General features: G+C 54.8%; 1 protein-coding gene across 3 annotated transcripts in view; it reads right to left on the bottom strand.

Annotated features, from left to right (window-relative positions):
- The window catches only part of PHACTR3 (phosphatase and actin regulator 3), a 244,185-nt gene that overhangs the window by 95,541 nt on the left and 131,433 nt on the right, over positions 1 to 17,211 (bottom strand). For all 3 annotated transcript variants that reach the window (XM_070588589.1, XM_070588587.1, XM_070588588.1), the window contains exons 2-3: positions 9,397 to 9,558; positions 5,445 to 5,522 (exon numbers count right to left, since the gene is read on the bottom strand). In XM_070588589.1, the coding sequence (XP_070444690.1) occupies positions 5,445 to 5,522; positions 9,397 to 9,558 (240 nt within the window). The remainder of the gene's footprint in view (positions 1 to 5,444; positions 5,523 to 9,396; positions 9,559 to 17,211) is intronic.

Here is a 17,211-nt window from a genome sequence, read left to right as displayed (position 1 = left end):
TCTCATCCGTGCAGCCACATCACCTGACCGCGGGTCCCAGGCCAGGAGCTAGCGACCTGTTCCTACAAAGGGGCAGATGGCCAATATTTCAGACTTTGTGGGTCATACAGTCCATGCTGCATATTCTTCTTAAATTTATTTTTACCAAAACCCTTTAAGTTTAAAAACCATTCTTAGCCCCAGAGGCTTATCAAAACAGGTCCTGGGCCAGGTTTGACCCACAGCTATAGTTTGCCAGCTGACCCCTGAGCTAAGAAAAGACCCAGATGCAAGCCAAGAGGATCGCCCAGCGGACAAAATCAGTTGTCACAAAGCTCAGAACTATAGTTTTTCAGACCCTCTCTCATGACTGGTTTACTCGACACAGTTGTGACGGTCTCTGCCACCAGCTTACCTGGCCCTGAATGACAGAGAACGTAGATGACAGCCAGCACCGAGGGTGTGCACTCTGCCAGAGATGCAGCAAGGGCACACGACAAGCACCATCTCAGCTGAACTTCACAACCAGGTGTGGCGAGGCTGCCACTGCTGCTTACAAATGTGGACACGGACACTTGGAAGGGGCAGGCCCTTTGCTGCCATGACTGTCACTGTTGATAATAACAATGACGTCTCCATCATCAACAAAGTGGTCAGAACACTGAAGCTCGAAGCCCCAAAGGTCTCCAGCCTCTCGTGGGCACAGCGAAGGCTCCACCCTGACACGCAGCCCTCACATTCCTCCACCTGCTTCTGCAGCTTAGTGGACTCGCAGGACTTCCCTGGGCTGTGCTCAGAGCTCCGGCTCACAATCATGTTCAATGAAAAGTTACGGTTCCCAAAATAGCCCTGGTGGCAGGGCCGTTGCTAAGAAACGCCGGTTGGGGTAGGGGGGCTGTGGGTGGCTGGTCCCCTGCTCCTCTCACTCAACAGTCGGCCCTCCCTCCTGGCTGTGTGCCATCGGATGCCCTTCTCCTTCCGAGCTGCGGAGGGGAGCACACAGCCAGGCGCCTGTGTTATACACAGAGTGGCCACAGCGCGGGGAAACGTGCACAAACACACACACACGCATGCACACATGTACACACATAGTGAAAGTGCATGCACTCCCACCCTGCAAGCACACACATGCACGCAGACACGCACATGCACACACTGCCCCCAGCATTCCTGCCACACAGACACCAGGCAGACTTCATTTGTCACTGCCCAGTTCCCCTGAGGAAAGAAACCTCGTGTCTCTCAGGTCACTGAACACAGCACAAGGGTAACAACTCTCTCTTCCTGACATCCAATGATGGAGTATGAAATTCCTTCAATTATTTAAGAAAATGCCAAGTGGGCACATCCCAGAAGATGGAGCAAAGTCATTCAGGAGCATAGGCAGCGAATAGCTCAGAGAAATGTGCAGGCTCCTGTCCTCACTCATTGTGTTTGGGCTGGGGACCAGGCGGAGGGGGATGCTGGCCGGCCCTCACTTGGTCACAGACACTTCAGAGGAGGATGGCCAGAGCAGTGAAGATAGAGAGAGGGGGAGGGTCATCTCCCCCCATCCCCATGCAGAACTGGTCCCATCTCATCTGTCTCAATGACAATCAATACAGGCGCAACCTTCCTAGCTTCCAGCAGATTACCAGACTTTCAGGAATGAGAGCAGAGGAGGGGTCAGAGTGGGTCATAAAATGCACGTGTTAATCGTATCATAAAATAACACAACCCCCAGAGAGGGTGGAGGGCAAACAAGTGCCCTGGACACAGGCTCATCTCCCGGGACTTGTGGGCTCTCTCCTGCAGGCCTGGTCCAGGGGCCAGCTCACCTGTCACCCTGCTGACTGCTTTGTGGGCAAACTCCAGGTGACTGACTCCAGGGTGTGTCCATGAACACGTGTGTGCAGGGCAGAGGGCCCTCCCGGGGTTTGTCCTGGGCAACGAAGCTCAAGCGCCAGTTCTGAGGGCTGCTAAGGACTCCGGGCAGCTCTGCAAGGGTCTGTGGCCCGAGCCGTGGTGGCCTCTCTCTGCCCCTTTGTACTGTCATTCATCCACTCAGCCCCCCAGGTGCCAGCTGGGTGCAGTCTTGGCTACAGCGTGGCCACAGGCTCAGCAGGGTGGCCGCCACAAGGGGGCGCTCCTGGCTGCAGAGGCGTCCCGCAGGGTGGGAGCAAGCGGCGGCTGAGGATGATTCCTTATTCCAGACCCAGGAAACGCTCTTCCCTCCCGGGGAAGCCCTGGGAAGGGAGGCAGTGCTGTGTTCCCACTCGGAGCCTCAGTGCTCACTTCAAGCTGGGCTCAGGGCCCCGACAAACCCTGAGCTGGGAGAGAGAGGCTCGACACCCACGGATTCCCATCAACCAGGCAAGAGCCCTCCCCATCCCAGAGCCAGGATGAATTAGGGACCGACAGGGCTGACCTGGAGCTTGACTTCACCCCAATGAGAAAACGCATTTCCTCTGCGAGTGCAGGAGGTATGTACCCCGGGAGCCTGTGGCCACACGTTTTCACGTATCCCGTTATCGCTGTGCATTCACTGGAGGTCAGGCACACAGCAAAGAATTCCAGCGGCACAGGAGCCAATGGGGAAGCACGTCCCGCCCCTCCTCTCCCTGGCCTCAGTCCTTTGCCAGAGGACCCCCTCCCCACCCCATTACCTGCTTCCAACCTGCCCCTCCAGCGATGCCCCGGGCAGGCTGGCTGCAGACCCGCCCTGTGGCCGCCCTGGGCTCCCACACCTGCTCAGAGATCTTTGTCACCCAGCCGCTTCCTGGAGAGTCTAACTTTCTCGACTCCATCCAGGTAGGAGAGGAGGGGCAGAGGAGACCCAGGGCTCTATCAGACCCCGGACCTCGCCCTCTCCCTCTTTCTAACCTCCCTGCACCCCACCACCTTCTCTCCGATCCTTTCACGGGGCGCCCTGCTCCCTTCCACCATGGGGCCCTGCACATGCTGCTCCTCAGGGCTGGAAGATGCCCTCGCTCCCTTGGATCTCTCGGCTTCTCGCCCTTGGTGCCCCAAAGTTGGAGGTGGCTAGGAAGGTTTGTAAACTGTGGGTGCCCCGCAGAGTGTTTAATTTACGAGCCCTCCAGGTGATCCTAACATGCAGCAAGCTGAGAACCAGCCTGTCCTACTCCTGCCGCCTCTGAATCCCCCTCACACATCACCCCCTGACCAGGTCAGTCCCCTGCTCACATCCTCAGGGTGCTCCGTGCCCTCCTCCACCACGCTCACCTCGGCCATGAGATCACACATCTCTGTGGGATTACCTAAGGCTTGTTCCTCGACCATGAGTTCGGGGTGGATGGCATTCTGCTCACCCGTATCCTCAGCAGCTAACAGACCCGGCACACAGCAGGTGCTGGAGAAAACGTTGTGTGCCAATTATGAGTGCCTTTTCCACTCTGGAGGAAAGACTGATTCAGGCCCCTCTGGCTCCTGGTCCATAATCACTTAGGAGAGAGAGTGTGGTCTAAGGTAGGGTTAGTAATGACATCCTGGGGGCTAAATCCCACCGCCTGTTCTGCTCAGCTAAGAATGGGCTTCACGTCTTTAAATGGTTGAAAAATCAGAAGAAATATCATACTTCACGACACACAAAAACTGTACAAAATTCAAATTTCAATGTCCATAAATAAAGTGTTCTGGAACACAGCCACGCCCACTCCTGTATGTGTTGTCCAGGGCCGTCTGGCCGTGCGACAGCAGACAAGAAGTTGCCACACAGACCATGCGGCCCCCAAAGCCTAGACTATTTCCCATCTGACTCTTTCTGGAAAAGGTTCGCTGACCTGGCCTAGGCTAATGCTGCAGGAGGGCTGGTGGGGGGCGAGCTGTCAAACCCGCGGCTGCCAGGGGAGCAGCCCCACCGCAGCACGGCCACACATGCACCCTGTCCACTCGGCCGCTGCCGCACGTTCGTCCCTGGGGCTCTGTCCTCCGTCCATCAGACACAGTCATTTCATAAAGATCCAGAGTTTAGGAAAAGCAAACCACTTCTCCTGGAACTTTTCCCCTTTAACTATTCAACCATCACTTCATTTTTGACAGGAATCAAATCCACATCTTCACTGACTCTTCATTCAACGATAATATTTTTTTACGATTGATGATAAACAGGTCTTAGACCTGTTTTTTCTTTCCTTTCTCCTTTTCCAAGATCCAGAGTAAGGTCTGTTGGCAACATATTCAAAATGCCAGAGTCTGGAGCTTTTCTGTCCCATCCAAATCAAAATAGTCCAGATTTCTCCAAATCCAAGAGTCAGACCAGAACCTTCAGCATCTGAACACAGGACTGATTCCAAGCTTCCTGTCACATGTGAAGTCTGATTATTAGGATTTTATTAGTATTAAATATGAACTATTAGTAGCATTATACAATGTCCAATGCAGGTTTCCCCTGAAAATAGCATCATCAGAATACTTGACTCTTTGAATCTAAAGAACAGAAATGATGACAAAGGCTTTGGACCATGCTGGGTGTGTGAGCTGCCCGCTGGGCCAGACTCAGAGCATTTTATAAATCTGACTCATTGACCTTATGAGCAACCTCCCGAATTCCTCACACCTGGGCCAAATTACTTAGATACCAGTCGAGTTTTAAGGCCGAAAGGGCAAGACAGGAATCTTCAGTCACCCTCAGGGAACTGGCTCCCGTGGCTGGTTCCTTCAATCGGGAGGCAAGAGTTGGTCCAGCTCCAGAGACTTCTAAGCCACAGTGAGGTTTCTGTGAAACCCCCTCACTAAGCTGTAGGATCTCAGAGAACTGGAAGGCTCACAGGGGTAGCATCAGGATCCTCGTCCTGGGCCTCATGCCTCACACTGTCACCGAGAGGAAGAGGAGGGAACACAAGTCTGAACGGTGTCTGGCCCTCTGGCTGCGTGACCTGGGGCCGCTACCTCCCGGACCCTCACAGTCCTCACCTGCAAACTGGGAAAAACCAGGAGGCCTGTCCCGGGGATGCTGTGAGGGTGAAAGGGATAAGGCGGGTCCAACGCCCAGCAGAGCACCAGCATTTCATTGATGCTTAATAAGCGGGAGCCACAGTAGTGGGTGGTAGTGGAAGTAAAAATAATCTGCCCAAACCAAGGATTAAAATGTGAATATGAAAAAGACGAAAGCCATTGCCACCACTTCACGGCACTCAGGACTAACCACTAACTTAATCCACACCCAGCTCAGGCAGGAAGCCATAGACATTCCCCAGGGAAATGACTGCTCTCAGCTCCGAGCCCCGTGAAGAGGTGGCCCTAAACCCACTGATGGGTTCTCAGAGGCTCTGAGGGCTGGCCCCAAGGGTCCTGACTCTGGGAAAATTTCCCCAGCCGTGGAGGCCTCCTTTGGGTCCAGCCACTACATCTGGACACCAGACTCCTCTGATTTCCACATGGCCCTGACGAGCTTCCTGGGCCCATGTGAGATGCCCAGGTCTGCATTCCTGGGTCCAACGCCCCAGCTAGGTGGCGGTCCCACTTACCCTGCTCCATCATCTCCAGCAGCCCCTTCTTGATGAGCTCCTCCCGACCTTGCCTGCCGGCCATCTTCTTCTCCAACGCTGCACAACACACAAACATCCACGTGAGTCACGGGCAAGGGCATCGCATGGTCCTGCCTGAGCCTCGGCCAATGCTGGCTTCCAGTTTACAGAAGGGAACAGTGAGGCTGCAGGTGACCGCAGGGTGGGGAGCCTGTCCACAGGGAGGGGCTGTCTGTTCAGGAATCCCAAGCTTTCTCACTAAGAAATCAGCTGGGAAATGTACACAAAGCACAGCCGAGAGGAAGCACATGGAGTAGATTTTTTAAGGCGATAATTTCCATGATTCATCTGAAAAGCAACAGCTCATAGAACACCCTTCTCTGAGCTGGCTCCTACTGCCCATTCCTACCCTCCACCAAATGCTCCTTAATTTACCAGCTCGGGAATGTGTCCTCTCTCTGCCCCCAACACCCTGGGGTGCTTTTCTGCGGTTCCTGTTATCTCTTGCGGAACACACCCTGACGGCTCTTTATGTCCATTCACAGACCAGACTTCTGAGCAACCGTCCCACCAGAGGTTCCTCCAGTAATCCCCACGTTAGTGCTTTCAGAGAACTCACCAGACGAACAGGGAGGGAGGAGGCCAGGCCGCCAACCTCCACCCTCCACCAACCCTAACGTGCCAATTATTCCTTTGGAATAGCCTTCTTGCCTCCCCATCCCAGCCCCCGAGTTCTCCCTGCCTCTGCCTCGCTCCTCGGAGGCCGGGGGGGCGGCAAGGAGAGCTCTCTCTGCTTGACAGTCTCCTCCTTTTCTCTAACTGTCCAGAAAACGATTTGCCTACAGTAGAACCAATTTCCAAATACAAACCTACGTAATCCCGTGGACCCTTTCTTTGAAAGATGCAGACAAAGTGCCAGCTGTTAGCCTGGATCACAAGGGCCTACAGGTCACCCTGTGGTCACCGTCTGCATAAGCTGCATCTGCCTGATGGGGCTGCGAGGGGAACATAACAGCCCACCCACCTGTCAATCTAGCAGCAGACAGGCAACAAACAGGTAAGACAATAAAGTGACTTAATTTCTTCAAAATGCTTTCCTGACCAACTACTGTGTGCCAGCCGGGGTACAGCCAAGAGCAAGACAGGCATGGGCTCTGCCTGAGGGCCAGTGTGATGGAGCAGAGGACAGACAGCTACAAACGGGCAATGAGTCCTACAAACAGGAGCACTGGGGCAGGGCTCGGGGGCCAGGCCGGGACGTGGGGGGCTTCCTGAGGGAGTTTACCCTGAGGGCAGAAAGACGAACAGGGAAAACCCCAACAGCTCAGGGCGAAGACATCTCCGGGTGAAGGGCACACAATCTCCTTTCCGCAGTCCAACGTCCAGCCCGACCCCCTGTGCCAGAGTGTGGAGGAGCCTGAGCACCTGAACCCTGGCTCTGGGAGGTCCAGGTAAAGAGGCTGCTGCCCCACCTGAAAACCAGGGATGAGCAGAACCAGGGCAAAGGCGTGAAGAACTGAGGGACCGCGTGCGTCGTCCCACCAGCATGGGCGGTGCTCACAGGGGCCGGCTGAGACTCAGGACGTTGCCTGCACTGACTCTTGAGTCGTCCCAGTGACCTGAAGAGGCAGCTGTGAGGGTCTCCCGTCGCCACTGCAGGGCACAGCCCCCACCACCTGGCCACCCCCAGAGCAGGCGCGGGCTCAGATGAGAGCCATCCTCATGGGGCTGCCCGGTCCTCACCCCGCCCAAACACTGCTGGCTTCATTTTTTTCCCCTTTAAATCATCTTTATTTTTACTTTGTCTCGGCCGAACCAATGATGACTGTGAAATCAGGGGTTTGATAGAATGAAATAAATAACATCCCACACTTAGGGGGTGGGAACAGTTTAAAATGAATAAACAAGATACAGTCCTGTTCCCCAGATTTCTAAATGTTTGACAGAGGGCCCAAAGGTGGGGATGCTATAAGCATTAACCTGGGGACCCTCATTGCCCCTACAGGCTTCCCCCAGCAACCTGATGACCTTACAGGTCACGCACCCACTGTGCTAAGGGGCCTGGGGGACATGCAGTCCTCAGAGTGTGCAGCTCAACCCTCCAATCCCACAGCCCAGAAAACGTCAGGCGCTCCCCCAAGGTCACAGAGGTCATCCTGCTCTGGCCCCCTGAGCCTCCACTGATGCACAGACATGCCTTCCCCAACTCAGTGCTTTCGCACAAGCTGTTCCCACTGCCGACACCTTTTCCTGCTTTTCTCAAGGGGGCCAATCAAGTCTCAGCTCAATGCTGCCTCCTCACCTGGGTCTTCTCAGACCACCCAACCCAAAGTAACGTCCACCACTGCCCACTTCCTCCGAGCACCTGCTCAGCTCCTTTGCAGCCCACCAGAGTCGTGACTGTCTCGCACGCTGTTCCCCTGGTCGTATGTCTGCCGCTCGACTCTCCACTCGCAGCAAGCTCTAAGTGGGCAGGGCCTGGGTCCCCCATCTACTTTGCGCCTGGCACACAGGAGGCACTCAAGATTCATTGAATAACGGTGTTTGTTCTGCTCTGATTCTTGACAAGGAGAATTTGTCAATCAACTTCTTGGGCAGTTAAAAAAGGAATTTTGTAAAACATGTAAAAAAGTGAGTGGAGGACCTGCTGCTGCTGTCACAGCCCCCACATTGGCTGTGTCTCTGCCATCCTCTGAGCCCAGGTGTCTGCACCTCTTCAAGGCCAGGAAGGAAACAGGCACCCTGGGGACCGCCAGAGGCAACAGCCTGAGACGGGCACTTCCCGGTGGGTCCCCAGGGCCCGGGGCTAAGTCCGTGGGAGCAGCTCCCTCACTGACCATTCTGGGCGCAGCTGACAGGCGCACTGGGCAGCCGGGGCCCGCAGGAGCCGAGAGGCTGTCTCACCCTGAGGTTTGCTCGCCCAGGGAACGAACCTCTCCTTCACCAAGGACACCAGCAACACCTTGTCCCCCAGGAGCCAGATGTGATCTGGCTCTGTGACCTGCTGGCTGCTTGACCCTGGGGTGGCTTCCCCTCTGAGCCAGTTCCCATCCCTGAGATGGGCAGGACCACAGCAAGAGACTGGCTGGCGGGGGGCCCTGAGTCTTCAGTTGGTTGGAAACATGCTCTGTCGCTATTCTGTTACGGGCAGTTGCGGTGCTGTCACCACACACGTCCCCTGTGGTTCGGTCTCATGGCCATAGTTTCCGGGGTGGATTTCGAGGGGGCAGGGGCAACGGTACTACCCGTCACAACCCAACTTCCCACAGAGCTGGGACTGGCAGGGTGTGAGAATGCAGCCAAAGATGAGTGGGGAAGCTTCTGGATCCCTCGGTGGGAGAGCACTGGGACAGGAGCAGCTGGGTAGGAAGCCTCTTCAAAAAGAACTTAGGAGCCAGGCAGCAGCTGGGTCTGGCTTCCAGAAAAGACCCCTCGAGGCATCAAAAGGCCAAACTGAGGCCTTGACCCTCTGAATCACCGGGGGCTCTTAGGGATGGCGGGACCAGAGCCAGCCCCAACCCAGGCCAACTGACCCTGAATCTCTGGGGAGGGGCCCAGCCCCAGGGTTGTCACAGTGAGGTTCTAGGTGCAGGAGGGCTGGGTGCTTGCAGTCAGCAAGTGGGGGATCGTGCATGACAAGCCAGGGGCACGGCTCTGCGCTGACTCAGTCTGCATTTTTAACAAGGACCCTGGTGACTTGTGTGCCCATCAGGGTCTGGATGGTGAATGGGTGTGCCCTGTGGGTTATGGGTGTGCCTTGTGCTGACCCGCCCCCAGCCAGGTAGGACCTGGAAGAGCCAGTGGAAGGAGGTGACCCAGAGGAGGCTGAGCAGCTCCTGCCATCAGAGGCCACAGAGCCTCTCCGGGGTGGGGGTGGGGGGGGGGGGAGATAACATTGGCCATGGGAAAGCATGGTGACAATGATGCCAGGTCCCCTCCCCTAGGTGCTCACCGGATGTCGTCTGCTTCAGCTTTTCGTTTTTCTTTTTCCTCCATTTCCAGGGTTTGAAGATCCTGCCCAGAGTGGCCAGTTTGCTGTTCCTCCTCACGGGGGGAGTTCGAATCCCTGAGACCAGATATTCAGAGCGTGCTGGGGGAGCTTGGTCCATCTCATCTGCAGGACGAGAACCAAGGGAGGGCGCCAGTGACCACCAGTCCTACAGGGGCCTGAGGTAACTGCCCTCACCCTGAGGGGCCCCCAGGGACTGTCCAGACCCAGGGGCTCAACAAGGTCCTCAGAGCAATGGAGATTCTCTGGGGCTCATTCCAACCGGGGGCGCCCACGGGGGGCACGTGCCAGCTCATGAGTCTATGTGCTCCATGTCCCCTCTGTGGAGACCCCCTCCAGCAACCCTCTCAGCCCACAGGAAGCCACAGCAGTGTGAAGACCTCTTGGTTCCACGATGCAGCCTCTCCACGCCAGAACCTCCACTGCACTGTGCCCTACCTGCCCCGCCCCGGGCTGCTCTGTCCTCATCTTCGTTTCAGCCTCATCGACTTCAGCTACTCAGCTAAGCTGACTTCCTCCAGGAAGCCTCCGCCTTCTCCTGTCCCAGACGAGGCACAGCCCCTTGCCCTTCCTCCTGAAGCGCCTTGTGCAGGCACCGAGGAGCCGCCATGATCCCAGGTCCCGCCCAGCCATCAGCTCTCCACCATGGGCCTCAGCACAGGCCCGCCTGGCTCCTCACCACCAGCTGCAGACTGAGCACGTCCACAAATGGACAAAGGGAAGCAGCACTTCGGATCCCTTCCTTGTTCGGAAAACTAGACCATTTTTGTACACTCTGCAGGACGTGTAATGACGGATGTCTGACGGAGCTCATGGCACCATTGTTTGTCACACAAGAGACTGGTAGCAACCTACCCTCCCATCGATGGGGCAGCAGTTAAGTCATTGTCCTTCCCCTCAATGACCCAGGGACGGACGCAGAAAAGAAGAAAGCAGATCTGTGTGTGCAGACAGGAAACCCAGCCAAGATAAACTGCTAGGGCAAAAAAAGTCAGCATGCAAAATCACACAGCATATGCCACCAGTGTGCAAAAGGGGACGGAATCCGTGCACGTGCCGGTACATGCAGAGAAGATGTCTGCGGGGGCTCCCAAGAAATGCGGAGCACTGGCTGCTGGGGGGCCTGGGAGAGAGGGAGACACAGGCTTCACCACAGGCCACTTTATAGTATATGATGTGTATCATTTTTCAGAAATGAGAGTCATTAGAATGGAAAGCAAAATGCAATGAACAAAATGGTGAAGCTGGAGAACCGTGTGGAACAGCAGTGCCATGTCCAGCAGCTCACCAGCCCCTGTCTGACGGGCACAGCTCAGATCAAAGCTCCCACCATCATGGTGGCAGGACTGAGAAAAACTGCCCGAGTTGCCCCATACCCCTCCTGGGACAGAGAAGGGACACTGCTTCCAGCAGTGACAAGGACCTGAGTCCCCTACGGGCTCTCTGCTTTAACCTCCCAGTGTCACGTGGGTGGAAGTTTGCAGACCCGCCAGTGTTCCCCAACACAGCTGCTGGCACGTGAGCCCAGACCTCAGCCAGGACATCCTGCACACAGACAGAGATGCACACACTGCCCAGCCCGAGGCCTCCTCACAGCCAGCACACATTCAATTCCACAGCCGGTACGTTAATTTGCCTCGCTGCTGCCTATGAGAAGGGGCTGGGAGCCTGAATTTATATAAAGCCAGAGGCTCCAGGGAGACCTGAAGATGTGGGAGGGGGAGGCTGTGGAGCGAGCAGGCAGCAGGAGGCTTCACAGAGGAAAAAGGCCACCTGCAGTCAGAGGGGCCGGGCCCAGCGACAGGCCAGGCACCGTCAGACCTAGCGGAGGGTCTCCAGCTCCCACCTGTCCCACTTGAGGTGTCCCTGTGCCACCTACTGCCCTACTGAGGCTGGTTGTGGCCTCTCCTGAATCCGGGCCCTGCAGAGTTCAGCCTGGATAAGAGCTCGGCGGTGTCTGAACACCCAGTGTCCCAAGGACAGGCGCCCCAGTGATGGGCAGCCCTGGCTCGCAGCCTCAGCAGCAACTCCCCAAGGTCTCACGTCCAAAGGACTGCACCCGTCAGTAGTCCAGGGCCGTGGGCAAGCCCCTCAGCCCCTCAGCTCCACATCTGCAAAATAAAGATAATAATCATCCCTGATACCTACGGTTGACAGCAAGATTCAGGGTGGCCACTGGGTGGCCGTGAAGTCTGGTAACAGATAAACAGACATGACACACGGTTGATTGACAGTATGTTACTGTCATGTAAAACAATATTATCTATGTTTCTAGAGATCATGGCCACTCTGATTAACGTACCATGCTAGCACTGGTGGCTTCTGCTAGGAATTTTTAAAATTTTTTACTGAAGTATAGTTGACATACAATATTATATTAGTTTTAGGTGTACAACATGGTGATTCAACACTTATATACATTATGAAATGATCACAAGTCTAGTTACCATCTGTCACCATACAAAGTTGTTACAATATTACTGACTGTGTTCCCTATGCCGTACATCACTTCACCGTGACTTAGTTACTTTATAACCGCAAGTTTGTACCTCTAACCCCCTTCACCTATTTCACCCAGCTCCCTACACCTCTCCCCTCTGGTTTGGTATAAATTTTCATGAGAAAAATTTATATAAGAATACAATAATTATGATGCACTGAAGGTTAGCCACTGCTTGCTCTGGGCCAGGGACTGTCCTGAGGTATTATCTTATTTTACCCTCACAGTCAGTCTATGAGTAGAGACTGTTATTATATCCATTTTACTGATGAGCAAACTGAGGCTCGGAACAGTGTGCCATTTTGTTGACTGACACAGGTGAGGAAATGCTAGAGGTGGGGCATGACCTCAAGGAGCCTGACTCCAGAGACCCTTCTCAAATCTCTAAGCTGCTTCTAGGGTGACCATATAAATTTATCACCCAGAGCAGGACACAAATGGATGGGACACCAAGACAAGAGGCATAAACCAGGACCCCCCACCCCCCACCCCGTCCCAGCCAACCACTCTCTCCCTCTCTAGCCATTATTAATTGAGTGTTAACTGTGTACTGGAGGCTGTGTCCACAGGCGGTCCATAAAGCAGCTCTGCACAAAAGGATGAGGCCACAGTGTCTTGTCAGAGAATTTCTCCCTGCGGGCTCAGCAAACCAAAGGCACCAAAGGCAGTGACATCCTCTGCCCTGTTTTCAGCTATAACTCTAGCATGCAGAGCCCAGCACCCAGTAGGAGCCCAGAAAATTCAGGTGTGGAAAGGATCAAGCCAGGGAAAGCAAAGAGCACCAGTCAGGGATCCCTCCCGCCACAGCTCCCCAGCTCCATGTTCCAGGCGTGCAGGATGCAAACAGTCCTTCTCTTCCCAGAGGCAGTTTATTCCATGTTATTATCCTCTCCTTTCCTTCCTCCGCCCACAAACACCAGATGGGAGTGGAACTGCCAGTGCCACGTGGCCCCAGGAAAGCTGTCTGTCCTGGAGGCATTTTTGGCACAACAGGAAAAGAACTGGCCAGGTCCCCCCAAGCCTCTGGGCTTGTTTGAAGATGAAGAGGAAGAGTCCCAGAGAGGAGCACGGGGACGATGGAGCATTGTCACTGCTTTGCTTCTGCCTCGCCTCATTCCACAAAGGATGGGTGGCAGTTACCAGAACACCCACACTCAACAAGATAAAATGAGCATCTGAGGAAACCAGAGGAAAGGGGAGTCTAGACCAGACCACAGCATCAAGGGATTCGAGACACCTCGTGGGTGTCAGGGGAGGGCACACAGCTTCCTGTGGCTCGGAGCTTCCTAGCAGCCAAAGCAAAAAGGAGCAGCACATAGAATAAACTACAATCAGACCCCAAATCCCACTCTATCTACCACCTGCATCGCTGAGACCCTGGTCCAGGCTGCCAGCATCTCTACCCCAGATGCCCACACAGACCTTCTAATTGGTCTCCCCGTGATCCCTTACAAACAGAACACTAGATCATATAACTTTCCTGATCACCTACACCCCACCCCTACCCCCAGTGGCTTCTCTTCTCATTTAGGACAAAATGCAAATTAATCACCAAGCCTGTACAGCTCTCCAAGATCTGCTCTGGCTCCCCTACCCACCTCATCTCTGCCCATTTGATCATCATTATTGTGCATTAACACTTAGGGCATGTTATGGAAACCAGGATGGCGTAGTTGTTAAGAACACAGGTGCTGGAACCAGGCATCCGGGTCCACAGCCTGGCTCTGCGACTCACTAACAGAGGTCAAGCGTTGATGGCATCCTCCTCCTCCCTGCACCCCCACCCTTGCTATGGCCTCGCTGGGGTCAGACTTCCCAAATCCTTGCCTAAGGGCTGACCATGTGTCTTGCTGGAACCAGGGAAGGTGGGGAGAAGGGGTAGTGCGTCCCCTCCTCAGCATCCCTCTCCTCCCCGCGCTCCTCCTCCTCACCACCAGCACTACGTTAACTCCCTGACTCCCTGCTCCCCCAACCCCACCTCTGCCCCTAGTGGCTGCAGCAGGGACTGGGGTTCCCACCCCACGTCTGACACACGTGTCCTCACAGCACAGCCTGGGGCATGGGCCAGGCACTTTGGCCGCTGAACAGACTGCAGACCTCTCTCCCCTTGAGAATTCATTCATTCATTCATTCACTCATTCAACAAATATATACTGACACCAGCGATGTGCCAGGATTTGCACCAGGCCTGGAACGTACAGAGATGAACAGAAAGAATCCCTGCCTTCATGGGGCTTCTAGTCGCCTGTGGGAGACAGACAACAGATAAAGATATTAAGAAATCGTGCCCACTCATCCCCTGTGAGACTGCACCCCATCATTCCCAGCTGCCTTCCTCTCCTTACTTCTCCTCGTTGCATTCATCACCTAGTGTGCGTACGTCTGCACGTGTGTACACGCACACACACGCACATGTACGCACAATTATTTGTCTGCCTGGGGTTGTCTCCAGTCCTCACCCCAGCCCCAATTTGAGGGCAGGGTCTTTGATGTTTGGTTTACAGCTGAGTCCCTGGTGCCCACATGCGAGGGAGGAGCCCACATGCTGAACGAGATCTTTACAGACGTGAGGATGAGGATGGATGGCTCCCAGGGTCTGCTCAGCAAGCCTGGGGACAGGGGCCAACGTAAACAGACGTTTAGGAGAGGTCGCTCTGAGCAGGGCTGAGGGAGCAGAAGTCTGAGTGTGAATGGGAGCCGGCCATGTGGACAGGGGGCTGGGCCAGGGAAGAGGGTTCCAGACGGAGGAGGAGCAAGGTCAAGGGCTTGGAGGAAGAACACAGCAGGTGAGAGCCGTGGATGCGGCCGGGGAGGTGGGCAGGGGCTTGAACTTCATTCGAAATCCAGCAGGGTACCATTGTGGGATCTGCAGCTCAAAAGATCTGATTTGTTCATTTACCAAATGACCAGAACAGACACCTTAGTCTGAGCGACTCCTTGGGGCCTGCAAAGACCCCCCAGCCCAGAGGTCTGCAGCCCACGACTCCAGTGCCCCCTTGGAAGGAAGTGCCCTGTCCCCCTCTGCCATCCCCCAGTTGGCTCAGGCCCAGGGCTAGGCTGGGTGAGGGTGTGACTTGCAACCCAAGAACACAAACTTCAGAAGAGAAGTTGCTCCATTCAGAGAAGGAATTGCTTATAAACCACCTCAAGGGCAGAGACGGCATGAACGTGTCACTGACTGTGTGTGCGGGGGCCCAAGGGAGCAAGAGTTGGGGGTGAGTCCTCCCGGGTACGGCGTGGCCCACATACTCGAGGGTGGGTGGGAATGTGGGTGTGTGTGTACGTAGGAGAGTGGGTGTGTGCGTATGGTGATATGTGTGCACCTGCATGGATAGGCATGTACATACATGGATGGGCAAGCATGTAGGAGAGTGGGTGTGTGCATATGGTGATACGTGTGCACCTGCATGGGCTGGCGTGTGCATACATAGGTGAGTGTGGATGCACTGTACGCATGTGTTCATGGAGTGAAGCGAGGACCGGGCACACCTGCCGGCTTCCCTCTGTCCCCAGCCCATGAATACTCAGTGTCTCTCTGGAGTTGCTGAGGAAACTCCTTCTCACGTTGGGAGCATTCGGAAGTGCAAACACATTAGCAGGTCTCCAGCCTCTGAATAACACAGGGTGCTAAGTTCCAGGGGCACCTTTGCTGCCTGTGAGGCATTAGCAGTTAATTAGTGAAAAATGTTTCCCCACATCTGCCTAGGGAAATACAACATGCAGCTACAGGGCAGGAGGGAGGCCGCCAGAGGTTCCCAAAGGATGGATGAGGCAGACACCTGCTGCCATCAGACACCTGGAGCTCCAAGTCTAGGCTCCAGCCACCTCCTGTCTCTGGTCCCTTAGGCCACTCCACCCCTCTCCAAGTCCCCTCTCAGGCTCAGGACAGTCAGTGCACTTGTCCCCCAGTACCCAACCCCACCCACCTTCCCCATCACTCAAACCTACAAGTCAGGCACTGTCCTAGGACAAGGCAGTAAGGGATACCAACACTGTGGCTGAGCTCACCGAGCTTATGGGCTAATCTCCATGCCTGGTGCAGGGCCAAACCCTTTACTCATAATAGCCCCGATCACTCTCAGATATCACCCTGGGATGTACTACTGTTTATTGCTGTCATCTGTCTTTCCCAGTGGGACAAACGTACGCTCCATGAGAACAGGAACTGTGGCCGTCTTGTTCATCACACGTCCCTGGCACCTTTTCTGGTGCCTGGCACCCAGGAGATGCTCAAATAAACACCTGCTCAACCTGTGAATCTGGGATTCAGCACTGCCGGTGCTGGAGCCAGGATCTGGCCCCCATCCATCTGACTCCAAAGTCCACCCCTCTTAGTGATATCAGGCATTGCTGCTTCCTTGTCTTCTGGCCACTGACCTGTCCCTGTCTCCTTCCACTTCACCAGGACACTTTTCCCCCAAAACACAGGAAGGAAAGGCCCACCTCACCGGGGGAGTGAGGTCAGGCACCAGGTACCGCATGCTGAGTGGCTGCCCTCATAGGGAAGACAGGCACCATCTGTATCAGACAATACTGGAACAAGACTTTGTTTGCTTCATTCATTCATTCATTCATTTATTCACAAACTCATTCATCAAGCATCAGCTGAGGCCGGCTGTGTGCCAGGGCTGCTCTGAGTTTGAGACAGAGCAGTAAACACGATCAACATGCTGTCTCGCTCTGCATGAAGCTCACCTGCTTACAGAGAGGAAGAAAACAAACAAGGAGACAGTGAGATAACTCTAGAATGTGACATGAGCTACGAAAGAGGCAAACAAGAAGTCAGAATGTGGACCAAAAGAGAGTGGCCTCGACTTCTTCAGTGAGTCCTTCCCTGCCCAAAAGAACCTGTCTGGCAATCCTTAGAGACCATCTTCTGTGAAAAGGCACTGTGCCAGGCCTGGGGCAGAATGAAGAGGTGTGGAGACGGCCCTGCCCTGGTGGGCTCACTGACTGCCGAGAAAACCAAAGAGCATGGATCCCAGGAGGAACCCAGACAGAAGACCACAGCTGCAGAGGATGCAATTCTTCCTGCCTTGGGGTGGGAAACTCTGGGAAGCTGGTGGGGGCACAGGACATTTGAGTTGGGCCTTGGAGGTTGAGTAGGAGTTGAATAAAAGGTACAAATCCACAAAAGCATGACAGTACGTGGTGTGGGGGGGATGGGGAACAATGCAGGGAAGCAAGATCTGACGTTCCCAATCTCTGACATTCAGAAGCCCAGTAAAATTGCCACATATAAAATTGGGATCCACACA

The sequence above is a fragment of the Equus przewalskii genome, chromosome 21 (genome assembly GCF_037783145.1).
Source record: "Equus przewalskii isolate Varuska chromosome 21, EquPr2, whole genome shotgun sequence".
NCBI classification, from domain to species: Eukaryota; Metazoa; Chordata; class Mammalia; order Perissodactyla; family Equidae; genus Equus; species Equus przewalskii.
This window is presented reverse-complemented; position numbering and strand designations above follow the sequence as displayed.